General features: G+C 43.9%; 1 protein-coding gene across 4 annotated transcripts in view; it reads left to right on the top strand.

The window, feature by feature from the left end:
* plxna2 (plexin A2) overlaps positions 1–14,960 on the top strand; it is a 574,692-nt gene that overhangs the window by 214,470 nt on the left and 345,262 nt on the right. For all 4 annotated transcript variants that reach the window (XM_073030937.1, XM_073030940.1, XM_073030939.1 and 1 more), the window contains one exon: positions 14,514–14,648. In XM_073030937.1, coding sequence (XP_072887038.1) covers positions 14,514–14,648 — 135 coding nt within the window. The remainder of the gene's footprint in view (positions 1–14,513; positions 14,649–14,960) is intronic.

Here is a 14,960-nt window from a genome sequence, read left to right as displayed (position 1 = left end):
CTAGAGCCCCGAGTATAATTTAACTGCTGGGTGTTAAAACCACTTAATGGGATCTGGGCTGACTTAGGCCATTACTGTGACACTCCTTCAACTTAATGGATTGCACCTTAGGCCATTTTGTGTCTGCTTGGTCAAACATTGGAGGAGGCCTTCATTTCCACTCAGACAGTAACACATCATTGTGATCTCTGGTGATCTGTTTGGGAGGTAACCACAGACTGGGTGTCTGATCAAAGCCAACACACTACACTCCACACCAGGGTTTACTATCACTGACATGTGACATGAAATTTCTTGTTTTGCAGCAGCAGTACAATGTAAGACATTAACATTGTTTTCAAATTTCAAAAATTGATAAATAATGCAAAAGGAATAGGGTGGTGGTGTTCATGGGTTCTTGGACCTTTCAGAAATATGATGGCGGAGGGGAAGAAGCTGTTCCTGAGCTGTTAAGTTTTCAGGCTCCTACACCACGTCCTTGATGGTAGTAACAAGAAGAGGGCATGTTCTGGATGTTGTGTCCTTAGTGCTGGATGCTGCCTTCCTGAGGCACCTCCTCTTGAAGACCTCCCCTCTGGTGGGGAGGGTTGGAGCTGGTTGACATTAACAACCCTCTGTGGCCTCTTGATTATAGTTAGTGATAATTCTCTCTCTCTGATTATGGTTAGTGATATCGCTCTTTCTCTGATTATAGTTAGTGATATCACTCTGTCTCTGATTATGGTTAGTGATATTGCTCTATCTCTGGTTATAATTAGTGATATCGCTCTATCTCTGATTATGGTTAGTGATATCACTCTATCTCCGACCATGGTTAGTGATATTGCTCTATCTCTGATTATAGTTAGTGATATCACTGTCTCTGATTATAGTTAGTGATATCGCTCTATTTCTGATTATAGTTAGTGATATCGCTCTGTCTCTGATTATGGTTAGTGATATCGCTCTAACTCTGATTATAGTTAGTGATAGATAGATAGATAGATACTTTATTCATCCCCATGGCCTACTCAGCGCCCTTCGCTCAGCTACCGATGTTATACTCTCCAGTACTTTGCCCAGGACAGAGCCCGCCTTCCTTACCAGCTTATTAAGACGTGAGGCGTCCCTCTTCTTAATGCTGCCTCCCCAACACGCCACCACAAAGAAGAGGGCGCTCTCCACAACTGACCTATAGAACATCTTCAGCATCTCACTACAGACATTGAATGACGCCAACCTTCTAAGGAAGTACAGTCGACTCTGTGCCTTCCTGCACAAGGCATCTGTGTTGGCAGTCCAGTCTAGCTTCTCGTCTAACTGTACTCCCAGATACTTGTAGGTCTTAACCTGCTCCACACATTCTCCATTAATGATCACTGGCTCCATATGAGGCCTAGGTCTCCTAAAGTCCACCACCATCTCCTTGGTCTTGGTGATATTGAGACGCAGGTAGTTTATCACTGTATTTCTGATTATAGTTAGTGATATCACTCTGTCTCTGATTATGGTTAGTGATATCACTCTATCTCCAACTATGGTTAGTGATATCACTCTATCTCTGATTATGGTTAGTGATATTGCTGTATCTCTGATTATAGTTAGTGATATCACTCTATCTCTGATTACGGTTAGTGATATCGCTCTATCTCTGACTATGGTTAGTGATATCACTCTGTCTCTGATTATAGTTAGTGATATCGCTGTATCTCTGATTATAGTTAGTGATATCACTCTCTCTGATTATAGTTAGTGATATCACTCTGTCTCTGATTATAGTTAGTGATATCACTCTATCTCTGATTATGGTTAGTGATATCGCTCTATCTCTGACTATGGTTAGTGATATCACTCTGTCTCTGATTATAGTTAGTGATATTGCTGTATCTCTGATTATAGTTAGTGATATCACTCTATCTCTGATTACGGTTAGTGATATCGCTCTATCTCTGACTATGGTTAGTGATATCACTCTGTCTCTGATTATAGTTAGTGATATCGCTGTATCTCTGATTATAGTTAGTGATATCACTCTCTCTGATTATAGTTAGTGATATCACTCTATCTCTGATTATGGTTAGTGATATCGCTCTATCTCTGACTATGGTTAGTGATATCACTCTGTCTCTGATTATAGTTAGTGATATCGCTCTATCTCTGATTATAGTTAGTGATATCACTCTGTCTCTGATTATGGTTAGTGATATCACTGTATCTCTGGTTATGGTTAGTGATATTGCTCTATCTCTGATTATAGTTAGTGATATCACTCTGTCTCTGATTATGGTTAGTGATATCACTGTATCTCTGGTTATGGTTAGTGATATCGCTCTAACTCTGATTATAGTTAGTGATATCACTGTCTCTGATTATAGTTAGTGATATCGCTCTCTCTCTGATTATAGTTAGTGATATCGCTGTATATCTGATTATAACTGCAGAGAGGCTGTGGAGCCCCTGTCGGTTCAAAGTTAGAGGGAAATGTGGCTGCTCACACCTTGACAATGTAACATTCACCCAGAGTTCCTCTGTAATGTAGCTGTCTGGGGTAGGGTTGTGCATCACATCACTCAGTTCTGTGCACCCTGATGTCAACCAGCCTGTGAATGTGCTGAATCAGCAGATCCTGCCATGCTGAGTCAGCTGAACTCTCCATCGATCCTGTCCTAATGCCGTTAGTGGACCCACCACAGGGGCAGCACCTGTACTGCAAGGCAAACCGCCAACTCAGTGTGTATCTGCAGAGAGGAACTGTCACAGTCATAGAGTCAGTGGTTGGAAGAACTGGAGACCCTACACACAGGAACTGTCAGTCATAAAGTCATACAAGTGCTCCCTGTGGAACTAGGTGCCCAGCTAATCTAGTCCCATTTCTCTGCATTTGGCCCATATCCCTCTGAACCTTCCCTATCAATGCACTTGTACAAATTCTTTTAAATATTGTTTAAGTCCCTGCCTCAACCACATCATCGGGCAGCTCATTTCATACACAGACCACCCTCTGGATGAAAACATTGCCCCCCGGGTCCCTATGAAATCTCTCATCCCTCAGCCTAAACTGTACCCTTATCCTGAGAGAAGGACTGAAATGTCTGGACTGTCTTACGCAGAGAGGTTAGAGAGACTGGGCTTGTACACGCTGGAATTAAGGAGATTGAGAGGGAATCTGATTGAAACATATAAGATTATTAAGGGATTGGACAAGATAGAGGCAGGAAATATGTTCCAGATGCTGGGCGAGTCCAGTACCAGAGGGCTGGTTTGAGAATGAGGGGTAGGTCATTTAGGACAGAGTTAAGGAAAAACTTCTTCTCCCAGAGAGTTGTGGGGGTCTGGAATGCACTGCCTCGGAAGGTAGTGGAGGCCAATTCTCTGGATGCTTTCAAGAAGGAGCTAGATAGGTATCTTATGGATAGAGGAATCAAGGGATATGGGGACAAGGCAGGAACCGGGTATTGATAGTAGTTGATCAACCATGATCTCAAAATGGCGGTGCAGGCTCGAAGGACCAAATGGTCTACTTCTGCACCTATTGTCTATTGTCTAAATAGACCGCAGAAGGTGCTAACCTGTAGTATTCAGTTTCATTTATTTGTTTATTCCTTCATGTTATTACTTGTTTTCTGTGTTTACACAGTTTGGCTTCTCTTGTACATTGGTTGTTAGTCAACCTTTGCGTGTAGTGTCTATTGATTCTGTTGTGTTTCTCTGTTCCACTGTGAATCTCCGTAGTATATGCTGGACTTAAATGTACTTTGATAATAAATTTACTTTGAACTTATAGCAGATTATTTTTAATCTTTTGCACAGTCCTGCTGCAAAACAACAAATTTAATGACTTACGTCAGTGATAATAAACCAGGTTCTGATCCTGATCATTCCGTCTATCTCAGCCTCTCGTGATTTTATACACCACTCTAAGGTCACCTCTCATTCCTCTACATTCCCAGGAATAAAGTTCTGTTCAAGATCTCCCTATAACTCAAGCCTTCAAGTCCTGACAAATTTCTCGTATTCAGAGGGAGTGACAGTACAATTGTGTCAAGTAATTAACTTCTCAGGGTGTGAAGAATCTGTAAAACTGGAGATATCAATGCATCATTTTCATCTGGTATGGGAGGGGGTGGCGCTACTGCACAGGATTGAAATGAGCTGCAGAGAGTTGTAAACAACCAGCTCCATCATGGGCACTAGCCTCCGTAGTATCCAGGACATCTTCAAGGAGTGATACCCCAGAAAAGTGATGTCCATCATTAACGAATCCCAGCACCCAGGACATGCCCTCTTCTCATTGCAACCATCAGGAGGGAAGTACAGGAGCCTGAAGGCACACAGTCAACGATTCAGGAACAGCTTCTTCCCCTCTGCCATCTGATTTCTGAATGGAAATTGAACCCATGAACACTACCTCACTACTTTTTTATTTCTGTTTTTGCACTACATGTTTAACTGTTCAATATGTATAAAATATTATCTATGAATCAGTTTTGCTTTCCCTCTATTATGTATTTTAATGTACTGCTGCCACAAAATTAAATTTCACGGCATAAGCTGGTGATACTAAACCTGATTCTGATTTGAATTTCCCTCTGTAAGAATGAACCCAAATGTCTCTTTACACTACGATACGGGTTGTAAGGTTGATCTTGATCAGCTTAAAAGCCGGCACTCGTTGCTGGACATTTCACAGCTGTCCGGTTCTTTCGTCAGCCTGTGACTGAACTGCAGGGATCATACTTCCCTCAAAACCAGAGGGCCTGGGGCTCAAAACGAGGCTGGATACCTTCAGAGTTCTACTGCAAGAGATGGCAGAAGTTCAGCCAGTGTGTACTTTTAAGGCAGTCATTGATAATGAACAAGATCTAGTTGAATGGTGGGACTGGCTTCAGAGGCTGAATGGCATACTCCTTCTTTGGGCTCTTATGTTTTCAAACAGGAGCCGGTAAGTTGGAGTTTTACTGTGTGGAAATCATTAGATTTCTCTCAGTGTTTGGCCACAGTTAGTCCTCGCATTATAATTGTTCTCTCTGGAACAAAGGAGGCAGAAAGCTGACACGTTAAAGGTTTATAAAGCCACGAGGGTCATGGTAGCCTAGCGGTAGACACAACTCTTTATAATACCAGCGATCGTGCTCAATTCCTGCCACTGCATGTAAGGGCTTTGTACATTCTCCCCTTGACCGTGTGGGTTTCTTCTGAGTGCTTCAATTTCCTCCCACAGCCCAAAGCTGTACCATTTGGTAAGCTAATTGGTCATTGTAAATTGTCCCGTGATTAGGCTAGGGTTAAATTGGGGGATTGTTGAGTGGAATGACTCAAAGGGCTGGAAGGGCCTGTTCTGCTCTGTATCTCAATGAATAAATAGAAATGGTAGTGGTCACAGTCTTTTTCCCAAGGGAGGAGAGTCTAAACCAAGGTTTAAGACTCTCACACAGACAATAGTGGGTATTATTAAACATGGGTCCTATTGCAATGTTTAACAGACATTTGGACAGGTAGATAAATAGGAAAAGTTTGGAGAAATAAAGGCCAAACACAAACAAACGGGCCTAGCTCAGATAGGTACAATGGTTGTCATGGATGACTTGGATTGAAGGGCCAGTTTCCATGCTGTCTGACCCTATATTTACATTCAAGAGCAGCATTAGATCTCATAGCTTTGGAATAGTCACCAATTTACCTCAACCGGTCAAGTCTGACCTTGGTGGAACCCATTGAACAACCCCACATTGACCAGGCTTGCAATGTTCTCTTCTGATAGCTCTTTCCCCACTGAGATTATAAAGGATTTGGCATAAATCCTCCTTAATGACGCCTCAACCCTTTCAGTTCTATTGATTCCTCAACGCTGGTCCACTCTTCTTGTAAACATGGCTCATTACTAAACATGACTAAGTGGGCTCTTATAGTAAATAACGTCGGTAATATAGTTTTTCAGTACCCGATAGCTTGCATTTCCTTTTTTCTGAAAATGCCTGCAAGCAAATGAATCTCAGTGCAGTATATGGTAACATATCTGCATTTTGGTAATAGATATACTGTGAAGATTTTTTAGGCCAGGTGATGGTGCATGCTGTGTCGGTCAGCGAGCTGAAGAACACGTTGTTGCCACTTGAGATTCTTCCTTTCACTAAATCACAAAGCCCTGGTGTGCTCTTGATTACAATGCAATTATCATCATGTAGAGCCTAAGCTGAGGGGAGCAGGATGACATGCTGAGAACTTGATGCTGCTATTTATTGCAGGATTCTGCACTGATTATGGATTCAGAGGCAGGTCAGCCTGGCTCTCCGTACCTCAGCCCCACTGTGTGCGAGTGTGCCAGCTCTTTGGATGAGACTAACTTGTATGCCCCTGCAGGAAGCTGGCATTAGTCATAGAGTGCTGCAGGCCAATCAGCCCATCTAGTCTTTGCTGAACTGTTATTCTACTGAGTCCCATCGACCCTCCCTTCCATGTACTCAACCACACTTCTCTTAAAAATTGAAATTGAACCCATTGGCAGCTCATTCTACACTTTCACCACCATCAGAGTGAAGAAAATCCTCCTCATGTTCCCCTTAAATATTTCACCTTTCACCCTTAACCTATGATTTCTAGTTCTAGTCTCATCCAGACTCATTGGGATAAACATCCTGCTTGCATTTACCCATTCTATACCATGAGTAATTCTTTCAAATCTCCCCTCATTTTCCCATACTCAGGGGAAAAAAAGGCCTAACCTAGTCAACCTTTCCCTATACCTCAGGTCCTCATGATTCAGCAACATCCTTGTAAATGTTCTTTGTACTCTTTCAATCTTATTGACATCTTTCCTGTAGGTAGATGACCAGAACTGCACACAATGCTCCAAATTTGGCCTCACCAGCATCTTATACAACTTCAACATCACATTCCAACTTCTGTGCTCAGTGCTCTGGTTTATGAAGGCCCATGTGCCAAAACCTCTCTTTACAAACCCATCTACTTGTAACAGCACTTTCAAGGATCTGCGGGAATTATGGGCTTGTGTGCATTCTGTCAAGAGTGGGGAGCTGCTGTGAAGGTGGGGCTTGGCAGGTGTAAATCGTGCTGCAGCAAACGTGTTTTTCTGTGCGATTGAGCCAATGGAGGATACTGATGGTCACAGAACGACAATTACACACGCAGTTGCTGATGGACGCGGTGTTAACCGGTGTCTTGTGTGAGGTTTCAGCTGAAGTACGCTGGCAATTCTGTGACTCACTGCAGCTTAACGCAAGCTGCTAAAGTGATTGACAGGTCAACCTGACTGACAGGTGGACGTGGTCGTTTTTAATTTACATTCATCGTGGTGGCTCTAACACAAATCCAATCACTTTATTGAAAACAGACTGACGCTGCCTGGTTACTGAGGGTGGAGCCTGCGCATCCTGAGAACACTGTTTAAGTTTGCACAGAGTGCTTTTGATTCCTGCCTTTGACAAAGGTCAGGCCAGCTCTTCTCAGACTCAGCAGTGTGCTACGGGTTTTTCCTCTGTCTTTGAATCAACTTTAACCACCTTTATGTTCTGTTGGCTCAGCCCCTTCATGCTTATCGATTAGTTTGCTTTTAACTTGTACGTGCCTGCAGAAATTTCAGAGCTGAGACAAGGTGGGCTTGCATTAGAACCAGGTGGTCTCTCTAAGACTTTGTGTGACAGAGGTCGCGGGGAGGGATGGCATGGTAGCACAGTGGTCAATGCAACATTATTGCAGCACCAATGAGCCCGGTTCAATTCCCCCGCTGTCTGTAAAGAGTGTGTGCGTTTTCCCAGCGCAGGGTCATTGGGCTGGAGGGGCCTGGTACCATACTGCATCTCTAACCAGCTCATTAAATAACTAACTAACTAAATAGATAGATAGACTAAAAAAATTGTGTTCAGCTCTGAATGATCTTTGCAGTCTAATTTCATGTACTATGAAATGGTCATGAATGAGTGAAGATTGCAGGCAGAGGTGGCTAATACAAGGGGGCATAATTTTCAGGTGATTGGAGGAAAGTAGGGGGGATGTCAGAGGTAGGTTTTATTACACAGAGAGTGGTGTGTGTATTGAATGCGCTAGTAGGGTGGAGGTCGAGGCAAATGCATTAAGGACATTTAAGAAACTCTTAGGCATATGGATGATAGAAAAATGGAGGGCAATACAGGAGGGAAAGGTTAGCTTGATCTTGGAGTGGGCTGCAGAGCCTGTACAGTGCTGTACTGTTCTATCTTAGTATATTAAAGTATATTGCCATTTTATCACTGTTACTGCATCTGCCCGAAAGCAACATGGAAGCACCAACACCAGAAGTTCAGGAGGGTGGCTCTGCCACCACATGGTCAAGGAGAGTTAGTGATGGGTGATTCGCAATGAATATTTGGCGATGGGTGCTGGTCAATGGATGGTTTACTGTGTGGCTGACATGGGTGGTAGTCAGTGGATGGTTTTCTGCGCGGTTGGCATGGGTGGTGGTTAGTGGATGGTTTGCTGGGCGGTTGGCATGGGTAGTTGCCAAAGGATGGCTTGCTGGGTGGTTGATAATGGGTGGTGGTCAATGCATGGTTTGCTGGGCAGTTGGCAATAGGCAGTTGGTGATGGTCAATGGCGAAGGGCCGTATCCACTAATTTTGCTGGTGACACCTACTTAAGGACAGTGAATATGACTACTTCAATACAACAAGGAGTGTTCCGTCTGCAGTAATCTCTGAGAAATGGCCTGTATAGCTCCTGGCTGTTTCACCTGCTTGTTGGGTAATGCACTGTGTCTGACAGTAAGTCCGCCTCCAGATCAATCCTCTCTGTCCATGCCAACAGCTCCATTTGCAACTTAGCACTAATGGCTATGACTGTATCTTGCTCCTCACTGTCAGTCTGATAAATCAACTTACGGGGAAGAGGGGGGTTGGCAGAGCTGTGGCGATTCACATGTCGCGTTTTATTCTTCAGTCAAATTACATCCAGGAAGATAGTTACACCTTTTGAGCCGGTCGGGATGTGGATTCGACGTTGAGAGTCGAAATTTACGCTGACTGTGCAGTATCAGGTGATGCTGCTCCTCAGCACGAAAGGCTCCTGAGAATATATTAACAAAAGAAAGATAAAGTTCTGTAGCTAATTTGATTAAAAATAGAAAGAGTAATCCTTTAGAGCCAGTGATTATTCTTGGATTCTCGGGAATTATTCATCAGATCAGCTAAAATTTCTGAGGTGATTACTGAAAGAGGTGCAATGATTGATTCAAATTTTGAAAGTGTTGTGTAATTATTTTAGTTTGCTGGTTCTAATTTTGAATCCTCTAAATGGTGATAGTTTGATTGAAGTGTCCCACTTGAAGCTTGTTCAAACCGTCAGTGATTGTAAGTGCATTACAATGCTGTATTGTGTTGTGATCTTGCAGTGCCAAACTATTTCAACTGACCAAAGGGAGATATGTTTGTTAATGTGCAAGTATTTAACAACAACCAGCTCCTCAGATTCCCGGCAGAGGGAAGGCATTTGCCTCCATCTCATTCTTGGCACAAACGTACAGAAAATGTTACTGATTGCATCTCTTTGACAAAACACGTTCAGGTTGACTCTTTTGATTTGATGAATGGTGTAATACGCACCTTGTAATACATAATAAGCACAATCTATTATGATAAAACATGTCTGTATCGGGATACACAGCAGACTCTTGCTCAGAAGGCTGTGTGGTTCATTCAAATGACCGGATTAACTCCCCATAACAAGGGTTCTCATTCTGGGCTATTCCCTCAGCATCCGTAGCTCACCGTACCTGGACAGCGCTGCGGTCAGTTTTAGGATCAAGCTGTGTACAGCCCAAGAGGAAAACCTCTTGTCTAATCAGGAGGGCATCTGTTTCACTTTAAAGGGGTACATGTGAAGCCAATGCACTCTGACCAGCAGCAAGCTATGGTAAAGCTGAGGAATAGGCATTAGGATCATAGAGAAGTACAGCACAGAAATAGGCCCTTCGGCCCATCTAGTCCATGCAAAAACCTTTTAAACTACCTACTTCCAGAGCTCGCCACATCACTATCATCCATGTACCTATCTAAACATTGCTTAATGGTTGAAATCGAGCCTGCGTGCACCACTTGTGCTGCCAACTCTTTCCACTCTGTTATGAAGCTGTGAGTGAAGAAGTTTCTCCTCATGTTCCCATTCAACTTGAACCCATGACCTTTGGTTGTAGTCCCACCCAACCTCAGTAAAAAAAAACATTTAACCCATCTATATCTCTCAGATTTCTGTATACCTCTATCAAATTTCCTCTCAGTCGACATTCTAAGGAATAAGGTCCTAACCTACTCACTCTTTCTTTATAACTCAGGTCCTCCAGACCCGGCAAAATCCTTGTAAATTTTCTCTGTGTTCTTTCAAACTTGTGAAAGCCTATGTGCCAAAAGCTTTCTTTACGACCCTCTCTACCTGTGATACTACTTTCAACGAATTATAGAATTAACTGCCTATTCCTCAAATGTTTCATAAAGCAATAAGCATTCTTGCTAGTGGTGTAATTAGTTACTGCTAGTTACGCCGCTGGCAGTGAAGGCCCTCCATCTCTGGTGGTGTTCAGGGCTTCCTTTATCGAGTCAGTCACTCAGCTTTCACTACTGTCAGCCATGCAAGTCCCAGCAGGAGACTCCGGAACACCGCCACACTCAGATGTAGAAGGATTCTTCATTGCTGTTTCTGTAATAATTTACCAGCCAGAGTTGTTAATCCTGAGCTGAACTCCTGAACCTGGAGGACTAGTGAACCACCCTTCGTCGTCTTGACCTGTTTGACCCTACAAAGAGTCAAAGCATAAAGCCCTGACTCTGGCCAACATAGCTCTTCAGGTCATCGAGGCATGCAAGCCTCCAAACCTACGACAAGGTTGTGGTCCTCTTGGAGGTGATGGTAATATAACAGCGGTTAACCTCTGCTTCCACAGGTGATATGTTGGTGATGGTTGTTCAGAAACTTCTTCAAGCTGGCCTGGTTGAAATCTCCCACAATGGTATCCCTGTGTGCTGTTTCATGATTGCTGATCACAGAGATCAGCTCTGACGTTGATCAGAGGTGGAATGTGCACTGTTGGCAAGAGGTGGATGACAGTAGACAACCCTCTCGCTGGTAAAATGCCAGAGATATTAAACCCGGTTCTGGTTCTGAATCAGATGCTCTCTGAGCTCTCCAGGCATAATCGTGCATTGGTCAGAAACGGTATCTTCCCTGATGTTGATTTTCCAGCTTTGGAGTGACTGATTATGCATGAAACAGTTTAGTGAACGGTGTACCAACCTTCCATTAACAGCTCTCGGTGTTTTAACTCTGTGTTCCTAATTTACAGAAGTTATTCTGTGTGCGTGATGTGATTATGGAGCACCTCACTCGAGAGGAGGAGGTGGCAGAGGCTCAAGGGATCTGGGTGGCCGGGGTCAGAGAACGGCACGTCGCTTGTAAGGCTGGAGAGCATTAGTGAGGAAAAGCTTCTCCTTGCCAGTGGAGATGTATTAATCAGTCACCGTGTTATGTGGCGGGGACTTGGGACAATCACCAACACTCCAAGCCCGAACCATTGGAGGTGACTACATCCCCTTTTCTGAACAAAGACCAAGCCTTTACCCAGTGTGAGTGAGCCAGGGATTCCAGAAACATTTCAGAGGTGGGGGGGGGGGAGGTGTGAGAAGGGAGAGGGATCCATGGGTGGGTTGGGGAGAGGGTGAGGATGAGAGTGGAGGATATGAAGCCTGAAATTGATAGTGGGGTTTTAGCTGATGCCCAGAGAAGCAAGTTAATGTGATTAGCCCAGTAGTGGGTCAGAGATTTGGCCTCATGTTGAGTGGTCGGGATCCAGGGATGCTGAGTGCTTCAGGGAGAGGGCTGGAGCCATGTATATCTCGGTTGAGGCTGATGATGAAACAGCCCATTTTCTCTGACTTCTGGTATGGATGAGCAATAATTTACTAAAACTGAGCAAAGATAAAACTGAAATGATTTGAGTTGGTTGCAAAGCCAAAAGCAATAAACTTCTTGATAAACGAGAACTTGGCTCCCTCTGCAAAATCAGAAGTAATAAACCTGGGAGTCATCCTTGATTCAGATTTGAAGTTTAAATCCCACATAAAGAAAGTGACCAAAGCAGCATTTCTACACTCAGAAACATTGCAAATGTACACCCGTTTCTGTCTTGTAACGATGCTGAAAAACAAATTCACACCCTTAAATCAAATAGACTAGATTACTGGATTGTGCTTTGGAGACCTCCCCCCGGATTTGCCTTGCACACTCCGAAGTCCTGATGTAGCAACGGAAGAGTGTCATGTGTGCAAGGCCGGCCTGTCGGTGCACACCATGTCCATAGTCTGTCACCTCTACGGTGCACCCTGCCCAGAGGGTTCCTGCACTGAGATTGTTCCGTGGTTTGTTCAATTGCTAAAGCAATAAAGATCTCAATTTCATGAGATAAAATTTTAATTGAAGTTATCTATGAAATTGGTTGAAATTTCTTGTTGAACTTTTGATACTAATAAAGGTTCTACTGAGTTAAGTGATTCCCATGTTGATGATTGCCACATTTTTAATATCGCTTGTAATTAATTTTATTTCAGTTATACCTGGTGTTAATCAAACTCAAGAATCTCGAGTGGCAGAAGGCAATCTACAGGGCTCAATAGAATGATTACATTCCGTCTTCTCCCCAGTGATAGCCTTTTCTCTAACCCCTCCACCCATCCTAACCCTGCCTTTATTATCTTTGTCTCAGACTTAGGGACTCTTCCACCTCCCTCAGAGACTTGCTCTTTATTTCTCCTTTCCTCCTTTGTTCTCATTCTCTCTCTCTCCCTCCCTTCCTCCCTCCCTCTCCCTCCCTCTCTCTCCTTCTCTCTCCCTCTCTCTCCCTCTCCCTCCCTCTCTCTCTCTCTCCCTCCCTCCCTCTTTTCTCACTTACTCCCGTACTGAGATTGCATTTCTCCCGAGAGATTCTGAAGGTTAATTCTGAAGTCCTGAAGTGATTGTTGCACTATCAGTCTTATTGGTAAATTAATGAGTAGGTTCAATATTCTCACATATACCAAAGTACAGAGAAAAACTGTTCTGCATGTCATCCAAGCAGATCAATTTATTACACAGTTCGTTTGCTCGCTACGTGCTGTGTGATATGATGTAGCTGTTCATGGTCGTTCCATGACCATGACTGTTCTTGGCAAGTTTTTCTGTGGGAGTGGTTTGCCATTGCTGCCTTCTGGGCAGTGTCTTTGCAAAAGGGTGACCTGCAGGCTAGTGGAAGGAAAGAGTGCCATACACCTCCTCTGGTAGAGTCGTGTATCTACCCCCTCCAGTGATCCGCTGAATGGAAAATATTATAAAAGATAGAGGATTCAGCCCAGTATATCACAGGTAAAGCATTCCTAACCATTGAGCACATCTACGTGAAACACTGTCATGAGAAAGCAGCATCCATCAAAGATCCTCACCGCCCCCGAGGTCATGCTCTCTTCCCGTTGCTGCCATCAGGTAGAAGGTACAAGACCCTCAGGATTCACACCGCCAGGTTCAGGAACAGTTACTACCCATCAACCATTAGGCTGTTGAACAAAAGGGAATAACCACTCACCGGCCCATCCATTGAAATGTTCCCACAACCAATGACCTCACTTTAAGGACTCTTCATCACATTGTTTCATGTTTTCATTACTTATTGCTATTTATTTGTATTTGCATTTGCGCAGTTTGTTGTCTACTGCACTCCGGTTGATCTTCCATTCATCCTGTTATAGTCACTATTCTATAGATTTGCTGAGTGCCCACAGGAAAATGAATCTCAGGGTTGTATGTGGTGATGTATATGTATGCTGATAACAAGACTTACTTTGAACTTTGAACCCTGCCGCCCCTTAGTGTGTTGGTGAAAGCAATAACAGAGTGCAGAATGAAGTGTTGCAGTTATTGAGAAAGTACAGCACATTCTCAGTGAATGAGAGTTGAATCCCAATTCTCCTCCTCCCTCTGACCACTCTTCCAGGTTACATCTGTGATCCAGAAATGGATTCCATCCCAGTCGGTGAATCTGTCCCAGGAAACGAGTATTTGCTGCCTTTCAACTCAGATGGATCTCACCTCAGGGGAAGGCGAGTAAGATTGAGCAGAGGAAGAAATGGCTGGGAAAGGTCTGGAGCATCAGCGAAACCGAGGCCAATCAAAGAGCCTCCACACAGGGCTGGTGGTGGAGACAGCTGTGATAAGAGGAGTTTTTTAGGAGAGGGGCGAAGGGAGAATGACCAGGGTGGGAGGCATCCTTCATTATGTTAGCTCCTTTCCTGAGAGAGCAAGTGTAGACAAGAGTTCATTTGAGGAGACTGGTTGCAGAGACGTGCTAAGCATCCACAGCTCTGCAGGTTTTTGAATTCAAAGGCGAAGCAGTTTACCTGGAGAAATTTTTAAATATGTCATATTGGAACGTTAATCACAATATGAATTTGAGAGAATTTGGGAGTTGTTTGATGTCACTGAGTGAACATTCACTCCACATTTACTCCCATTCTCCTTTGCTCCAGGTTCGTGTGGACGGCCCATTTCAGGGAGATTCTCACTACGAGACGGTGCAGGTGATGGCAGACGGCAGTGCAATTCTCAGGGACATGGGTTTCTCCACAGACCTGCAGTATTTGTACGTCATGTCCGAACGGCAGGTAAGTGACCGGTGTTGTCGGGACCACCAGCACCGCCATCTCCCTACAGATTTGGTTTTGTTAATGCTGATTACGCACACGCCGCCAAGTATTGATCAGACGTGTACAGGCCTGTGCAGGGGCCTTCACAAAAGAGTGATGGAGAACATCTAACAAAGCACTGCAGAACAAAGTGGGATGTTAGTTAGTCTGATTGCCATGGATATGGGTTTGCAGTTGTGAGTCAACTGTGCAAACCAAATAGACTTCCGCTTTGTAAATGATGCCTCTCGCTCCCTCGTTAGTGTGTGAGAGAGAGAGAGCGACTGTGGC

The sequence above is a fragment of the Hemitrygon akajei genome, chromosome 27 (assembly GCF_048418815.1).
Source record: "Hemitrygon akajei chromosome 27, sHemAka1.3, whole genome shotgun sequence".
In the NCBI taxonomy this organism is placed as follows: Eukaryota; Metazoa; Chordata; class Chondrichthyes; order Myliobatiformes; family Dasyatidae; genus Hemitrygon; species Hemitrygon akajei.
The sequence above is the reverse complement of the archived record's forward strand: the minus strand, read 5'-3'. Positions and strand labels throughout refer to the sequence as shown.